Genomic DNA, 19,181 nt, shown 5'->3' on the forward strand with positions numbered 1-19,181 from the left:
GTAAAGCAGCAGTGGAACTGGAGCCCATCCCTGCAGCGAAGGAAGAAGAGTTTTGGTGGTGAGACCCGGTGCATGCATGTGAGAATGGGAGTGTGGGAATAGGAGTCTGGGTGTGGATGTGAATGGGAGCCTAGGTGTGGGTGTAGATGGGAGCCTGGGGATGTGGATGTGTGTGTGCGGGTGTGAATGGGTGCTTTAGTGAGAGCTTGTGTGTGTGTAAGGGGGGGAATGGGTGCGAGAGCATTTGTGTGTGATTGAGAGAGAGACTGGTGGGTGTGTGTTTGTGTTTGTGTGTGTATGTGAGAGAGACCGAGACTGGTTGTGGAGTCTAATTGGGGATGTGTGTGTGTGAGTAACTGGCTGTGGGCCCTGAGAAGAGGATCATGAGGACAGAGCTTCAGCAGCCTCTGCTGCTTCTGGTGTGTGCTTTTGCCTTCCATTTTTAACAATTCCCACACAATACCATGAGCTCTACATTTCTTCTTATTTTTATTACTTTTAACTACACTTTATTATATTCTATTATGAACTTGTATTTTTATTTTTCTTCCTCTTTTACTTTATTTATGAATTGTGTATTTCTACTCTTATTTTATCACAAACACCTTAGATCTCACTTAACGTTTGCATAGGCAGTATATAAATTATGTTAAATAAATAAATAAAATGTTTTATTTTTCTTGATTGACTGCCATTTTAATTATTGGGTGTTATGTGAAGTCTGCTGTTTTGAAATAATTTGTTGATATTTGGACAATTTTTAATAACTTTTATGAGTTGGGTGTTATTCTGTTCATCAGCTGTTTTGAAACATTTATTAGTATAGTTTTACAGTTATTTCTGTGTGGGGCTCTGTAGCAGCTTGGCTTATTCTATTTTCCTAATATGAGGTATATTCGTGTTTAGGACCTGGTTTAATATTTTATAGGGTTGCCTTTTCTTAGATAGGGTTGTTACTGTTGGAGTGTGTTCCATAATGCAGGAGTAACTTTGTGCAGATTAGTTTGTGTGCATTATTGCAGATCTTGGGACTATGTAAGTGCCATATTTCTCTTACCTTTCTCCAGGTTTGCACTGATGAGGAGTGGCTTTTTTGGTTTTCCATTCCAGTTTGTCTACATATTTATACTTTGTTGTCTTTCTGTACTTGGTGAAGATCAGTTCTGGGTGTGTGACTGAGGTGAGGTATTTCACTAGCATGTAGGCATTTGTATCTATCTTATTTGTTGTGTTTTCTCAATAGGATATGCATTAGTGGTAAATTACTGTCTTTTTGTAAGGAGGGGTATTGTGCCTGGTAGTAGAGAGAGTTTGTTTTGCTTTTACTGAGATGACACCAGAACCAGAATATATTTTTTGTATGGTGAGTTGTACTGGGTAATGCCCTAGTTCTGCTCTGCACCCATTGTTGGGGGTCGAACGGTTCCTGTGGATGCAGAGTGCATGTTTATGTTTAGCCCTGTGACGGTCACATGTTCACTGATCACGCATGTGAGAACCATCTGGTGTATCCCGGCCGAAAAAAGGTTGAGAACCACTGGTAATAATGCACCTTGGAGGCTTGTTGGAGTGCAGCAGAGTAAAAATAGAACTTGATCTTCTGCCAGAATAGATTGCCTCTTCTATCCCCGCTCTTCTCTGTTGACATGTCCTTTCTCCTTAGGTGCAGAATACCTTGTGATATAAATTACATGGGAGGAGGTGGGCTTGCTACTTGCATGCAGATCAGGTTACTATTACTCGAGTCTTGAAGCTTGTCAGAGCTCCACTGAACACTTTCTCTCAAATCTGACACAAGCTCTTTGGTAAAGTTCCCAAGCATGAGATTTTCCAGTAAATAGTTAGGGTTAATAGTTTCCTAGCATGTAACCAGATGGACTCAGGACCAATGGGGTATTGTGCTCTTCTGCTAGCAGATGGGAGACTGAGTCAGGTAAGGTAGAAATCTTTAAATTCAGGTTTCCGGTCTCCAGAGCTCGGATTGCCGTACCAAAAGTTTTTTTCCGGCGAGGTTTAAAGGGGCACCGATCAGGTTGAGCAGCCCTGCTTGGGCTAGGCCCCGATCTGGTGCAAGGGTCCACACACGTGGAGACCCTCCGGGGGTGCCATCTTGCGATCAGGGTCGTTGGCGCCATATTGCCTCCTGGACCGGCGGTATGCGCGGGGCAGGCCAGGCAGTCGATGCACCTTACTTGCGTGCACCCAATATAGACGCGTGCACAGCGGCACGCACAACTGAGACATGCGCACAGCCGAGCGCATTCGACGCGCACAACTAAGTGCACCCGTGCACATAACTATGTGCACAGACACGTTTTTGAAGGCAGCCATGCGCACAAATTCATGGAAAACAATGGCACCGCCACCCAAGAAGGCCAAGGGACACTCCCTTTGCTCAGCCTGCCACAAAAGAGCCGTGCAGCCTGAATTGGAGTCCTGCCTGTGAAGCCCAGGGGGAACCAAAACCTGGACCCCTACTCTCGGGAGAGGAGTCCGGAACTACTGACAATTGCTCCCCGGACCTATGTATCTCCGGCAAGACCGCCCCACAGGAGGGGACCTCTGGGGCCCCTTCTCCACCTCTCCCTGGGATCAACATGGACCCAGGGATCTTCTCCTGGGTGGAATTTTTCAAAGGGCTGCAAATCTTCGTTCAGGCGCAACCAGCCCCAGCTGCGCACCAAGCTCAACACCTACCGGGAGCTCTAGATCCTCCCGGTCCAGCTCAGATGCCTCGAGACATGCCTTCCCTAACCAAGAACTTCCCTAACAGAGATCCAGACACCTCAGATGATGAGAGTGACTCCCTGGAGGAAGGAGAAATCCCTCCAGGAATGGAACCATACCGAACCATGCTTCACTTTTTCCACAAGGACGAATTACGTGCCCTTGTTTCCCAGACCCTAAAGATGCTGGGTATTCCGGGCACGGACCCTATGGTGGAACCAAAGAAGAACATGGAATAGACTTAGTTTTTGTGTACTTGCCAGGTTCTTATGGCCTGGATTGGCCACTGTTGGAAACAGGATGCTGGGCTTGATGAACCCTTGGTCTGACCCAGTATGGCATGTTCTTATGTTCTTAACTCCATCTTGATGTCCCTTCGTAAGGCCTCATACTACTTTCCAATGATGGAAGCCATCTAGGAACTGATTGACCTGGAATGGAATGCCCCGGAAGCCAGCTTCAAATGGGGGGCAGGCATTGGAAGCCCTATACCCTCTGGAACCTGTGGCCAAAGAATGCCTGCATTTCCCGAAAGTGGGCGCTATGGTCTGTGCTGTCTCAAAGTAAGCAACGATTCCCATTGAGGGAGGAGTGGCACTGAAGGATATGACAGACGATTGGAATCCATCCTTAAACAAGCCTTTGATGCAACAGCAATGACACTGTAGATTGCTTCCTGCTGCGCACTGATGGCACGTTCCTGTTTGCTCCTCTCGAGAGAGACTGATACCTCCAGAACTCATACCGGAGAGTCTATGGAACCTGCAGTGTCCTTCCTCACTGATGCAAGCTCAGATCTAGTGCGCACCTCAGCCAGGGGCGTTGCCTTGGTAGTGGCAGCCAGAAGACAACTATGGCTACAAAATTAGTCTGTGGATGCGACAGTTAAAGCAAATCTCACAAGAATGCCTTTTAAAGGATCTCTCTTATTCGGAAGCGAATTGGGGAAGTTAGCCAACAAATGGGGCAAATCTCCAGTGTCTAGACTACCTGAAGATAGGAATAAAAGATCTCGGCGTCCCTCCCCCAGAAGAGCCAAGGGCAGAGGATCGCAGTGCTTTAGACCCTACAGGAACGCGCAGTTCCAGGCACCTCACCCCTCCGGAAGGTCCCAATCCTTTTGGAGCAGACAGACCAAGAGGGGAGCAGGACTAGGGGCAGGCTCCAGCTGTGCCCCACAATGAGAAGAGGCTGACCCATTCACAGGAAGAAAAATTAGGGGGTCGACTAACTTTCTTCTACCAAAGATGGGTCGAGATAACGCTGGACAAATGGGTCCTAAACAGCATTCGAGAAGGGTACTCTCTGGAATTCCGCATCATCCCTTGAGACATTTATGAGATCACCCTGCCACTCCCATTCCAAGAGACTGCCAGAAGAAACCATACTAACAAGACTTCTCAGTCTGAAGGCAATAACTCTGGTGCCCACGCTCCAGCAAAATACTGGGCGCTATTCCATTTATTTTATCATTCCCAAGAAGGAAGGGTCATTCTGGCCCATCCTGGATCTCAAGAACGTCAACTGTTTTCTGCAGGTGCTACACTTCCGCATGGAAACTCTGTGCTCCGTTATAATGGCAGTACAACTGGGAGAGTTCCTAATCTCCCTGGATCTCTCCGAAGCCTATCTTCACATCCCAGTCAATCAGGATCACCAGCGCTTCCTGCGCTTTGCGATACTGGGTCACCATTACTAGTTCCGGGTGCTTCCCTTTGGCCTAGCAACTACCCCCAGGACCTTCACCAAAATTATGGTGGTCGTGGCGGCAGCACTGAGGAAGGAATCCTGGTACATCCTTACCTGGACGACTGGCTGATCAGGGCGAAATCTCCGGAGGAGAGCCTGCAGGTGACCAGCAAGTCAAGAGCCTACTGCAGGAGCTCGGGTAGATCGTGAACATGAGCAAGAGCAGTCTACAGCTCTCTCAGTCCCTAGAGTACCTGGGGGCCTGGTTTGACACCAAACAGAACAGAGTCTTCCTCCCCCCTCCGAGGAGAAGGAAACTGATGGCACAATTGCAACGATTGATGACCAATGCATGCCCCAAGGTATGGGACTACCTTCAAGTCCTCGGCCTCATGACATCAATCCTGGAGGTCATTCCGTGGGCAAGGGCCCATATGCAACCGCTCCAGCACTCCCTACTATCACGATGAAACCCACTGTCCCAGAACTACTCAATTCACCTCCAACTACCAGCAGAGGTTCGGACCCAGCTCCAATGGTGGCTACAGGAAGACTACCTAAGCAGAGGAGTAAGCCTATCCCCACCGAACTGGATATTGCTCACCATGGATGCGAGCCTGCGAGGGTGGGGAGCCCATTGTCAGGAACTGTGACAGCCCAGGGACAATGGAACAAGAAAGAGGTGGAATGGAACATAAACCACCTGGAAGCATGAGCAGTCAGACTAGCATGCCTGCGATTCAGCCACAGACTCCATGGCGAGTCAATCAGGGTAATGTCGGACAACGCGACAACAGTTGCTTACATCAACCGCCAGGGAGGAACTAAGAGCCAGCAGGTGTTTCTAAACATAGACCCCCTCATGGCATGGGCAGAGATAAACCTACAAGGGTTCTCGGCCTCCCATATCGTGGGAAAAGACAACGTCTCAGCAAACTACCTCAGCAGAGGGAATGGACGCAGTTGACCACAGCTTTACAACTGATAGTAAATCGCTGGGGCCTCCCAGCCATGGAACTACTGGCTACCCATCTCAGTGCCCAAGTCCACAGGTTCTTCAGCTGCAGATGAGAGCCACAATCCCTAGGAACCGACGCCCTCATCCAGACCTGGCCAGAGGAAGACCTTCTGTATGCCTTCCCTCCATGGCCACTATTGGGCAGAGTCCTCCGCAAGATAGAGCATCACAGGGAACTAGTTCTGCTGGTGGCCCTGGACTGGCCAAGACGACCATGGTACGCAGACATGCGAAGTCTCCTTGCAGGGAACCCTCTGTGCCTACCTCCACACAGGGACCTTCTCCGGCAGGGACTGATCCTCCACGAAGATCCGTCTCAATTCTCTCTTACAGTCTGACCCTTGAGAGGACTCGCCTGAAGAAGCACGGTTACTCAAAGGCCATGATTGACACCCTGCTCCGAGCGCACAAGTTCTCCACATCCCTGTCTTACATAAGAATCTGGAGAGTGTTCGAAGCCTGGTGTGAGGACCATGGGATTCTCGCGTGGACAGCCAAAATCCGCATGATTTTGGAGTTCCTACAGGATGGGATGATGAAAGGGTGTTACTCAACTCCCTCAAGGTCCAAATCTCCGCGCTGACCTGTTTCAGAGCCGAAGTGGACGTCATCAGACTATCAACCCATCCAGATGTGTCCCATTTCCTGAAAGGGGTTAAACAGCTCCGACCACCCTTAAAATGGCCAGTGCCCCTATGGAATCTCATTCTAGCATTGGACTTCCTAGCAGGGGCTTCCTTCAGACCAACACGCGGTCTGTCACTATGCCTCTTAACATTGAAGACGGCATTTTTGGTGGCAATATGTTCAGCTCGTTGCATCTCTGAACTACAGGCACTATCCTGTCAGGAACCATTCCTTAAGTTCACTCCTGGAACCATACAACTGTGCACAGTCCCCTCTTTCTTACCGAAAGTGGTTTCCCAATTTCACGTGACCCAAACCATTTCGCTACCATCTCCAGATGAACAGAAGGACTCTGAAGACTCACGCCTTCTTCGCCATCTAAATGTCGGCAGACTCCTAGTCCGATACCTGGAAAGATCAGAACAAAACGGACCACCTGTTCGTTCTTCACAGCAGGAAGAAACAAGGGGAAGCGGCCTCGCGGGTGACCACAGCCCACTGGATCAAAGAAGTAATCAAGGCAACCTACATAGAGGCAGGCCAAACCCTTACCCCTACAGATTAAGGCTCACTCTACGAGAGCCCAGGCAACCTCCTGGGCGGAAACCAGGCTGCTGTCACCAGCCAAGATCTTTCGTGCGGTGACGTGGTCCTCCAGACACACGTTTTCCAGGTTCTACCGCCTGGATGTTCAGGCCCGGGAGGACACAGCCTTCGCAAGGGCAGTACTAAGTGGGCCACAGGCAGCCTTCCCGCCCCGTCCGGGAGTAGCTTTTGTACATCCCATTGGTTCTGAGTCCATCTGGCTACACGCTAGGAAATGGAGAAATTACTTACCTGATAATTTCGTTTTCCTTAGTGTAGACATATGGACTCAGCATCCCACCCACGGCTGCCCCAGAAAAGGGAGAACCTCGAATGGTAAACCTTGAGACTAAGCAAATAGGGGTAAGCCACGGCCTACCCCTAGTTCAAGACACCTACATTTGTCCGGTGTCGGCGTTAATCGGTTGAATGCACCAGCAGTCTCCAGTTTGGAAATCAGTTGAACCAGTCAAGTTTTAATCAAGTTTAAGCAAGTTAGTTCAGCAAAGATATATCCACACTGGCTTTTCGGAGAGGATACTGAGGAAGTGAGGTCAGGGCAGGGGTATATGTACCGAGGATGACGTCAGCTTGAAATCTGACTCCGTCTCCCATGTGCTAGCAGAAGAGCACAATACCCATTGGTCCTGAGTCCATCTGTCCACAATAAGGAAAACAAAATTATCAGGTAAGTAATTTCTCTATTTGCAGGTTTATTTTTTTTATAAAACAAATTAGTGCTGGCTAACTTTGTGCCTGTAATAATTGCAGGGAGCATGCTCAACTGATGGCCATGGGGGCCAAGAAGAAGATCTTAGTGCTTGGATCGGGATATGTTTCTGGACCAGTAATCAGCTATCTTACAAGAGATCCCAATGTTGAGATCACTGTAGGTAGGTGCACTCATTTATTTATATATTTATATATTTACTTTTTTATTTAAAATCTCTTATATTTCGCTTCTTCAAAGCATCAGACCACAGTGGATTACAAGAATACATTCATAAAATCCATTTTCTTTACAAAACATCATATGACAAAATAAATACTAAAATGAGACATCTATATAAAACCTAACTGAGCAAATCATGATAACCTACCTATAGGTTTCAGTGAAAAAGCAGGACTTTAATGCCCTTTCTTAAAATCTCAGTCTCCTGCAGCTCTTGCATTCTTTCTGGTAATTTCACTGCAGCAAACGAGAAAGCTCTGGACCTGGTTTGCACTCATTTGTAACTGCTAGCTGGAGGGATTTCAATAGTAATGATTGCCTTGCTGAGAATTAGTCTAGATGGCTGTACAACGAGGTCATCGTGTGACGGTATTCAGCAGGTCTTGGTGAGAGAAACTTTACTTTATTCAATTAATCTGTCCCCCTCAGAGGGTTACAATGTAACTGTATAACAACAGAGTAAGACTGCACTTGTACATTGTGTCAGTGTCTGCAAGAAACAGAGAGAATTTGATTTTTTTTCTTGCAGAGTGGCCAGAGTGTGCAAAGTGACCAGTGACTGACTGTGACCGGGGGCAGCTTGCTTTCTTTTTGTAAAAGTGTCAGTGACACAGTACTAGTGCTGCTGTGCGTGATTCTTGACTGAGTTCATAGTGTACACTGTCATCAATCATCAGCAGTTTCTAAGAGATGCAGTGTACATGGATTTCAGTAAAGCCTTTAATTTGGGTTACTTATAAATAAATTCTGCATCCTCGGAATGGGCCTTAGAGTGACTGACTGGGTTAAAGACTGGTTGTGTGGGAGGCCACAGAGGGTAGTGGTAAACTGAGTTCACTCCAAGGAGGGGGCATTATATTAGTACTGTGCCTCAAGCATTGATCCTTGGACCAGTTCTTTTCAACATTTTCATGAACGATATTGTGAAAGGATTGTTGGGGAAAGGTTTGTTTTTTTTGCTGATGATACCAAAATCTGCAACAGGGTAGACCAGGGGTCAGGAACCTTTTTGGCTGAGAGAGCCATAAACGCCACATATTTTAAAATGTAATTCCATGAGAGCCATACAATATGTTTAAAACTAAATACAAGTAAATGTGTGCATTTTATGTAAGATCACACTTTTAAAGTACAATAAGTCTCTGAAAATATTACACCAGGCCTTAAGACACCAATACATCTCCTATTAGGAAAACGGACCAAGTCAGGCTGCTATAGAGTCCTACACAGAAACTACACGCCAGCAGAAAACCTCACCTGAATCACGTGCTGTCCCTCACCTAACATAGAATAAAGAGACCAAAACGCATAACAAGAAGCATGCAGACAAAAACTGAATTGGAAACTGCAACAAGCCAGAGTCTCTGTATGCAGTGTAACAAAGGAAAAAAGAAACATCACACATCCTTATAAAACAAATCAAGAAATATAAAATCATCAGCAGTAAAACTGTACTAACAAAAAGAACATATTTCGAAACAGCTGATGAGTGGAATATCCAATAATTAAAAACTCATATAAAACATTTCCAGATACCAACAAAATATTTCAAAATAGCAGACACAAAGATCCAGTAATGAAAAATAATAAGGATACAAAAATTTTTTTGCTCTGCATACCTGGGAACGTTTGATATCCAGGTGTCCTGAGATTGTTCTGAATTAGCAGGAGGTGGGGTGGTTTGCTTGGAACTTTCTCCTCTCTCAGTCACATACCAGCGCTCTCTCTCACACTGGCTCTCAATGACACACCTATACACACATGCTCTCAGTCACTCACATATACAAATGTTTTTTCTCTCTCACTTATATAGGCTCTTAATTACACATTTACACACATGCTGTCTATCTTTTCACGCTTACACACACACAGGCTTTCAATCACATAAATACATGCTGTCTTTTTCTCTCACACACAGACTCTCATTCACATGCTTACAAACATGTCCTCTCTTTCTCTCATTTACACACAGGCTCTCAATCACATACTCACATGCTCCCTCACCTAAATCAGCTCTCAATCACACAGACACACATGGTCTCTCTCTCTCATTTAAACACAGGCTCTCAATCACATACTCACATGCTCCATCACCTAAACCAGCTGTCAATCAGACACAGACACACATGATCTCTCTCTTACTTATACACACAGGCTCTTAATCATACATACACATGATCTCTCTCACACACAAAGGATCTCAATCATACACACATACTCTTTCAAACAAACAGGTTTTCAATTACAAACTTACACATACAGGGTCCCAATGGTAAACTTACATTCATGCTCTCTCTCTCACAGGCAGGATCTCAATCACAGACATACTCTCTTTCACATATACAGGCTCTCAATCATTCACATACATGCAATCTCTCACTCACACACACAGGATCTCAAACACACATGCTTGCTCGCTCATTCATTCACTCTCTCTCTCCCCCTTCCCCCCCCCCCCCCCGGGAACTCGCGGCAGCAGCAGCCACCTCCCAACGCTAACCTCCTTCATTTTCAGCCCTCGCGAAGGCGGAGTCCCATCGGCCGCGGTTGAAGATTTTCATTTTCCTCCGAGCCGCGCTGCAGTCTTCTTCCCGTCGGACACTAGCGTGCCTGCGCGGGTCTTCCCGCGCAGGCACCCGATGCTCTCCACTTCCTCTTCCGGGCCGCGGGAAGAAGAGAGCACCGGCGTGCTCTCTTCTTCCCGCGGCCCGGAAGAGGAAGTGGAGAGCATCGGGTGCATGCGCGGGAAGACCCGCGCAGGCACCCGATGACTCCAGCGCTGGCACCCGGCTGACACCCGATGACTCCCGCGCAGGCACCCGGATGACTCCAGTCGGCGTGCTCTCTTCTCCTCCCCCCCGCGGCCCGGAAGAGGAAGTGGTGAGCATCGGGTGCCTGCGCGGAAGAAGAGACCACGCTAGTGTGGTCTCTTCTTCCCGCGCAGGCACCCGATGCTCTCCACTTCCTCTTCCGGGCCGCGGGGGGGGGAGGGGGAGAAGAGAGCACGCCGGTGCCGCTGACTCCAGCTGTCCTGCCGCGTTCCGCCCGGGCTGACAGCATTTTAAGCCCGGGCGGCGGAGGACCGGGGAGCAGCTGGGTCAGCGGGGAACCGCGAAGTATGGCGACACTTGTCTGCGAGCCAGATGCAGCCCTCAAAAGAGCCATATCTGGCTCGCGAGCCATGGGTTCCCGACCCCTGCGGTAGACAAACAGGAAGATGTGGAAAATATGAGAAGGGATCTAGCGGAGCTAAAGGAATGGTCTAGGGTGTGGCAGCTAAGATTCAATGCTAAAAAATTGTTATACATTTAGGATGCAAAAACTCATGGGAGGGGTACAGCATTGGGGGTGAAATTCTTCTACGCACGAACAAAAAGCAGGATCTGGCTTTGATTATATCTGGTGATCTTAAGGTGGTAAAGCTACTGAAAAAGCCAGAAAGATGCTTGGCTGCATAGGGAGAGGATTGATCAGCAGAAAAAGGGAGGTGATATTACCCCTATATAGGTCCCTGGTGAAACCTCACTTGGAATACTGTGTACAATTCTAGAGACCGCACCTTCAAAAGGATGGAGTCAGAGGGTGGCTACTAAAATGGTCAACGGTCTTCATTATAAAACATGTGGGGGCAGGCTTAACGATCAAAATGTGTTTATCCTAAAGAAAAGGCGAGATAGAGGAGATATGACAGAGACATTTAAATACCTACAAGGTTTCCATTCACAGGAGGCAAGCCTCTTCAATGGAAAGGAGGCTTTAGAACAAGGGGGTCATCGGATGGGGATGAAAGGGGTAATCTTGGAAACTCTTTAAAGAAATATTTCTGAAATGTTTCCTATTTTGTTATATCTAGATTTATTTTGGAATGGCATTTTAATGTTGGAACTAAAAAAATGATTGTATGTATATATGCTGAGCTGCATTTACAGTCCGAGTCGAGATGTATACATTTTGTCAGGCTGGTATAGTTAAGATTTTAAAGGTTGAATTTTAAATATGGTCCTTTGTAATGAGTGTAAATGCCATAGAGGAGCATATTCACTGACATTTATGTCTGTAAATTGAAAATTTCTCTCTCTTAAAACTTGATGTCAAAAAATGCATAATACGTTCCGCAACACAAGTATTTCTAGGCACATTTAGAGGAGGTGCTCGTCGTGGGAGGAGAATAAGACAGGGCTAAACACATTTAACACATTTTGGGCATGCATGGGGCAGATGTGGAGGGTGATTGTGGGGAAAAGGTTGTGAGGTCAAGTAAGAGAGGATTGGGGCAGGGGAGGAAGATATGGATGGTTGGAGTTAACATTCAGTGGCAGAAGGGAATTTGTGTGTTTGTCAACCCAAAGTGGAAGAATCTCAATTGGATGGGCCAACGTGGTCTTTAGCTGCCATCACCTACCACCTTGCTGTGTTGTTATAATGAATGTAGACTTCATCTTCAACTTTGCGCATGTTGTTTTACACAGGAAAAAGTACCCGTATGCAAAGCAGGCACAGTTGTCTGTGGGTGCTTTGTATCTGAAAGCCCTGTGTGCTATCCCGGGCGGAACGCAGCAGGAGAGCTGGCGTCAGCGGCACCGGCATGCTCTCTTCTTCCCGCGCCCTGGAAGAGGAAGTGGTGAGCAGCAGGTGTGTGCGTGGGAAGAAGAGACCATGCTAGTGCGGGCAGCGTCGGCCCGAAGAAAAGGAGAGGTGCGGCCTGAAGGATGAGCAGTGCAGCTCGGAGTAAAATGAGGAACAACGTCAACCCTCACGGCCGATGGGACTCCTTTCTCCGTGAGGGTTGAAAATAAAGGAGGTTGCTACTGCCTTTAGGGTTGGGAGGAGGCTGCTGCTGCCGCTGGTTCGGGGGAGGGGGGGAGAGTGAGTGAATGAGCAAGCATATGTGTTTGAGATCCTGTGTGTGTGTGTGTATGTGAGTGAGATAGCATGTATGTGAATGATTGAGAGCCTGTATATGTGAAAGAGAGTATGTATGTGATTGAGAGCTGGTTTAGGTGAGGGAGCATGTGAGAATGTGAATGAGAGCCTATGTGTAAATGAGAGAAAGAGAGAGCATGTGTGTCTGTGTGTGACTGAGAGAGAAGAGAAAGTTCCAAGCAAACCACCCCTCCTCCTGCTAATTCAAAACAATCTCAGGGCACCTGGATATCAAATGTTCCCAGGTATGCAGAGCAAAACATTTTTTGTATCCTTATTATTTTTCATTACTGAGTCTTTGTGTCTGCTATTTTGAAATATTTTATTGGTGTCTAGAAATTTTTGATATGAGTTTTTAATTATTGGATGTTCCATTCATCAGCTGTTTTGAAATAATCTGTTCTTTTTGTTAGTATGGTTTTACTTCTACTGATTTTATATTTCTTGATTTGTTTTATAAGGATGGGTGATGTTTCTTTTTTTCCTTTGTTACACTGCATACAGAGACTCTGGCTTGTTGCAGTTTCCTTATGCGTTTTGGTCTCTTTATTCTTTGTTAGGTGAGGGTCAGCACATGTGATTCAGGTGAGGGTTTCTGCTGGCGTGTAATTTCTGTGACGGGCTCTTTAACAGCCTGACTTGGTCCGTTTTCCTAATAGGAGATGTATTGGTGTCTTAAGGCCTGGTGTAATATTTTCAGTATTACCTTTTCTTAGGTAAGGTGATTACTGTTTAAGTGCTGGAAATTGGTGCTGTTTTGGTGTGGGATGATTACTATTTATACAATTTCTGTTCAGACAGAATACGTATCTTTTCCTCATGTCATTCTTAACAATAAAAACAATACTGGGCCTTTATTTTTTACTTCCGCCGTGAATTGTAATGAGCAGTGCGTCACACATGAGCGTGGTCTGTCAGGTGTGTGTTACGATGGGAAAAAGGTTGAGAACCTTTTGTATTTAGGATGCACATTTTTTTTTGTTTTTTTGTTTTTGTTTTGTTCCATTGACATTTCCTATTTTCCTAGCATGTAGCCAGATGGATTCAGGACCAATGGGTTATGCTCCCCTATCAGCAGATGGAGATGGAGTTAGATTTCAAGGCTGACGTCACACTAGATACAGCCCCGCAGTGACCTCAGCCCTTCAGTATTTCTCATTCTCCAGCAGATGGCGGACGTACCTGGCCTAGATTGATAATAAATTACAGGCCATGGAAGCCCAAGGAGCCTTCCCTAACTCTCTCCTATTTTGGGGAAAAGAGATGGTCTCTGAGACCCTCCCTAACCCTTAGCCTCTCCCTTCCTGCATCACTCACAACTCCTTCAACCCGGGTAGGGGTGAAGGGCACGGTCCAGTCATACTGCTCCCAGCAGTGACCAACGTTGGCACAGGATTGTGGAATGGCACTGATGCTAGTTTACGCTACTGGTTTTGCTGCCAAAGCAATGCCGGACACTACTGGAAATGATATAAATGTATCATGCTCTCAGCAGCTGTGGGAGTTCCTGGGGGTTGTGGATGAGGCGGGAGGGTTGAGTTAGGGGTTGCAGTTGGTAGGGGATAGAAAGAGGCCTGGACCCACTTGCTTTTTTTCCAAAATGGACTGGTGGGGGAGGGATGCCAGAAGGATCCAGGCATAGGGTACTTTATTCTTGTTTGTGTGGGTGGAATGGGGGGGGGGGGGGGAGAGAGGAACCTGGAGGGGGTTCCAGGCCCTGGCCACTTTTTTGGGGGAAGCTCTGGACAGGTAATGAAGACGGTTTTTTTTTTTTTGAGGGGGGGGGTTAGCTTTTTTTTTTTTTTTTCAAAATTAAAGAAAAACGAATGACATTTTTTTTTGTTTTTGTTTTGTTCCATTGACATTTCCTATTTTCCTAGCATGTAGCCAGATGGACTCAGGACCAATGGGTTATGCTCCCCTGTCAGCAGATGGAAATGGAGTTAGATTTCAAGGCTGACGTCACCCTAGATACAACCCCGCAGTGACCTCAGCCCTTCAGTATTTCTCATTCTCCAGCAGATGGTGGACGTACCTCTCCCAATGGGGATTGCTGTACTTTTTGGAAGGAGAAATTCTACATTTAAATTGGAGAAAAAATTGATCCCCGCTCTCCTGCGGTGATACCTAAAGGTTCCAGTTGAGTATTCCTGAGGCGGTTTCCGAGATCCCTCAGAGGTGTGCCTTGGTCCGGTAGCTGGTTCCCGGCATGTACTTTGCTGCTTAAGCAGCTGAAAGGCAGCGGGTACAAGAAGCCGAGCGCGTTGGTGACGGCCAAAGTTCTCTCCCCCTGCAACAGGAGACCGTCTCTGTACTCAGCCGGTAAGCGCTGAATCCAGGTAAGTTTAAAAAAAAAAAAAAAAAAAGAGAGAGATTATTTACCTCCCGATTCAGAGACATTTGGAGGGGTTTTGGTAAGAATGTCTCCGGTCTCCTAGCTTGGCACACGTACTGACATCGTCCCTGATCCTGTTGGGGTAAGGGGAAGTAGGCTTCCGAGCGGGTTGAGCGGTCCCCTGGTGGGCTAGGCCCTGCTTTAGGCTTGCTCGGCACACCGTGTGGTAGGTCGCAGTGGCGCCATTTTGTGTGCATCTTTCTGCGTGCTGTATTGCCCTCCATAGAACGTCTGTGCATGCAGTGCGTCAGCTCTGTGCATGCGCTGTGCATATAACATTGTGTGCATACATACTAAGCGCAGAATACAGGTAAAGCCGGGCTGTGCTTGCACCTCGCCGCGTCTGAAATCTGTGCTTGCACCTCGCCAGGCTGTGCTTGCACCTCGCTGCGTTTGAAATCTGTGCACCTAAAATTTTAAGCGCAAGCCGACAGAACACAATTACCACCATCAATGACTCCGGCAGCCAAGAAGCATAAGCACCTTTCTCTCTGCACTGCTTGTCATATTAGGGCTTCACAGACTGACCTATGAGGAAGCCCAGGGAGAGTTGGCTTCTCCAGATTTTGCTAAGCCCAGTTCCTCCCATTCAGAGGATGGGTTAGCTACAGCCTTAACTGGAAGTAACCCGGATCTGAGTGCCCCCGGGACTCAGTCATCCATGGGAGAGGGAAATTCAGCAGTACCTACCCCAATACATCCTGTGCTAGGCATGGACCTGGCTGCCTTCTCTTGGGGGAATTTTTCCAGGGCCTTCAAGCCTTCGTGCAGGCACAGTCTGCTACCTCACTTGCCCCTGTCCGGATGAAACATCGACTTCTTCTGCAGACCTCGAGGCATGCCTCAATGCACCAAGGATATTCCTGGCAGGGACCCAGACGGCACGGATGAAGAGGAGGATACAGATTCCTTGGAAGATGGGGAAATTCCCCCTGGTTTAGAACTGTATCAGACCATGATATGGTTTTTCCATAGAGACGAATTGCTGGCCCTGGTTTTCCAGACCTGAAGATGCTGGGAATTCCTGGGACAGACTCTATGATGGAACCAAAGAAGAACCCCGTTCTGATCTCCCTACAGAAAGCCTCTTGCCACTTTCCAGTATGGGAAGCCATCCAGGAGTTGATTGCCCTGGAATGGGATGCCCAGAAGCAAGTTTTAAAGAGGGATGAGCATTAGAAGCTCTATACTCACTGGATCCGGAAGTGTGAGAGAATTTGTGTTTCCCTAAAATGGAATGCTTGGTCTGTGCCATCTGTAAGCAAACAACTATTCCAGTGGAGGAAGGAGCAGCCTTAAAGGATGCGCACGATAGATGGATGGAGTCCAAACTTAAACAGGTTTTTGACGCAGTAGCAATGACTTTACAGATTGCTTCTTGTTGTGCCCTGGTAGCTCAGGAGGAGGATGACTCGGGGTGAATTCCAAAGTGGTTATGGAACCCGCTGTCTTCTTTCTAGCTTTGGCCAGAGGAGTGGCCTCAATGGTGGCGGCCAGAAGATAGCTATGGCTGCGGAATTGCTTAGCAGATGCAACCTCCAAGGCAAATCTTACAAAGATGCCCTTTAAAGGATCACTCCTTTTCGGAAGCGAATTGTAAAAGCTGGCCAGTAAATGGGATGAATCTCCAGTTCCTCGGCCACCAGAAGATAAGAGAAAGCAGTAGCAGCACCCCTTGCATATGAGCGGTCAATCCAGGGGCTCCCAATGTTTTTACCCCTGCAGAAACTCAATATTTTGGAGGTCTCAGTCCTTTTGTAATCGACGGCCCAAGAGAGGGGCAGGCTTGGCTTCAGGTTTGTCCCGAAACCCCCCAATGAAAATTTGTAAACCCACTCTCAGAACGAGGAGATAGGAGTTGACTGTCCCTCTTCTACCAGAGGTGAGTCAGGATTACTTTGCATGAATGGGTACTGGAGGTTATACGAGACGCATATGCACAGGAACTTCACAGCACTCCTCGGTGCATATTCATGATATCTCCTTGCCACTTCCAGCACAAGAAGCAGGCAATGTGAGACTACTCTTTTAAGGTTTCTCAGGATGAGAGCTATAATCCTAGTACCTGCACCCCAGGAAAATAGAGGGCTTTATTCCATCTATTTCATCGTACCCAAAAAGGAAGGTTCCTTTTGCCCCATTCTGGACCTCAAAAGCAACAACCAACATCTGCGAGTGAATCATTTCCGCATGGAAACCCTACGCTCTGATAATGGTCGTACAATTGGGAGAGTTCTTAACTTCCCTGGACCAATCTGAGGCCTACCTACATATTCCAATCCGTTAAGAACACCAATGTTTCCTATGCTTTGCAGTACTGGGTCGCCATTATCAGTTCCAGGCACTGCCTTTTGGCTTAGCCACCACCCCCAGAACATTTCCAAGATTATGGTGGTCGTAGCGACAGCATTGAGAAAAGAGGGAATCCTGGTGCACCCATACTTGGACGATTGGTTGATCCGGGCCAAGTCCGTGGTAGAGAGTCTCCAGGTGGCCAACAGGGTGACCTCCTTTCTTCAGGAATTCAGTTGGGTTGTAAACCTGGACAAAAGCAGTCTCATGCCCTCTCAGTCCTTGGAATATCTGGGAGTCTGGTTCGACACTGAGCAGGGCAAGTTCTTCCTTCCGACAATGAGGATAAAGAAGTTGATGTCCCAAGTGCCTCAGTTGATGAGCACGATACCCACAACGATGTGGAGCTATCTCCAAGTTCTCAGTTTGATGGTAACAACCCTGGAGGTAGTGCCATGAGTTAGGGGACACATGTGACCACTTCAGTGCTCACTACCATCATGTTGGAACCCACAGTCTCAAGACTATTCGATTCATTTCCACTTACCGATGGGAGTATACTCTTGACTCCAATGGTGGCTGCAGGAAGCTCATCTGAGCAGGGGTGTACCCCTGTGCTCGTCATACTGGCTGGTTCTCACAACAGACGCGAGTCTTGGGCTGGGGAGCTCTCTGTCAGGAACTGATGGCCCAGGGATGTTGGACTGAGGAAGAGGCCCTCTGGAAGCCCAGGCAGTCAGATTGGCGTATCTACAATTCAGCTACATATTCCAGGGTCAAGCAGTCCGTGTAATGTTGGACAACACAATGACGGTAGCCTACATCAACTGCCAGGGTGGAACCAAGAGCCAACAAGTATCGCAGGAGATAATCTCCTTATGGAATGGGCGGAAATAAATCTACAGATGATCTCAACTTCCCACATCGCAGGAAAAAGACAGGGTCGGAGCAGACTTGCTAAGCAGGGAGAGTCTGGATCCAGAAGAGTGGGCGTTGTTGGTCAAAATCTTTCAGCTGATAGTGGATCGCTGGGGTCTCCCGTCCATCGGCTTGATGGCTGCATCTCACAATGTGAAGGTTCCCTGATTCTTCAGTCGTAGAAGAGATCAGCGGTCCTTGGGGATCAACGCTCTTGTTCAGAACTGGCCAGAAGAAGAATTGCTATACGCCCTCCCTCCATGGTCCCTGCTGGGCAGGGTCATTCGCAGAATTGAGCACCACAGGGGATTAGTCCTGCTAGTAGCTCCAGATTGGCTCAGATGTCCATGGTATGCGGACATGTGGAGACTCCTGGTTGAGACCCCCTTGTGCCTCCCACCACACAGGGACATGCAACAGCAGGGCCCGGTCTTTCACAAGGATCTGACTCTATTCTGTCTTACGGTTTTGCCCTTGAGAGGGCTCGCCTGATGAAGCAAGGTTATTCTGCGGCAGTAATTGCCACCTTACTCCGTGCTCGGAAGTTCTCTATGTTCCTAGCATGTATACGGGTCTGGAGAGTATTTGAGGCCTGGTGCGAGGAATGTGGTGCCCCCCTCGAGCAGTCAAAATACCACTAATACTGGAATTTTTGCAGGATGGCTTGAATAAAGTTTTGACCCTTAATTCCTTGAAGGTCCAGGTAGTGGATCTCTCCTGTTTTAGGGGTGAGATGAATGGAACCCGCCTATCGACTCATCCGGATATGGCCCGTTTTCTGAAAGGGGTGAAGCACCTTCGGCCACCCCTACAGTGGCCAGTTTCCTTGTGAAATCTTAATCTAGTATTAGAATTTTTGGCAGGGTCCTCCTTTCGGCCGCTGCCAGTCATTCCTTGCGTTTTTTAACCTTGAAAACTGTTCCTGGTAGCTATATGCTCAGCAAGTCGCATCTTTTTGTTGGGAACCGTTCCTCCAGATGACTCCAGAAGCATTACAGCTTCGTACCGTTCCATCCTTCTTGCCCAAGGTACTCTCGGAGTTTCATTTGAATCAG

The 19,181-nt window shown here is 47.6% G+C and overlaps 1 protein-coding gene across 1 annotated transcript in view; it reads left to right on the forward strand.

Annotated features, from left to right (window-relative positions):
- The window catches only part of AASS (aminoadipate-semialdehyde synthase), a 119,864-nt gene that overhangs the window by 47,699 nt on the left and 52,984 nt on the right, over positions 1-19,181 (forward strand). The window contains exon 14 of the mRNA XM_029615165.1: positions 7,418-7,539. Coding sequence (XP_029471025.1) covers positions 7,418-7,539 — 122 coding nt within the window. The remainder of the gene's footprint in view (positions 1-7,417; positions 7,540-19,181) is intronic.

The sequence above is a fragment of the Rhinatrema bivittatum genome, chromosome 9 (assembly GCF_901001135.1).
Source record: "Rhinatrema bivittatum chromosome 9, aRhiBiv1.1, whole genome shotgun sequence".
Classification (NCBI taxonomy): Eukaryota; Metazoa; Chordata; class Amphibia; order Gymnophiona; family Rhinatrematidae; genus Rhinatrema; species Rhinatrema bivittatum.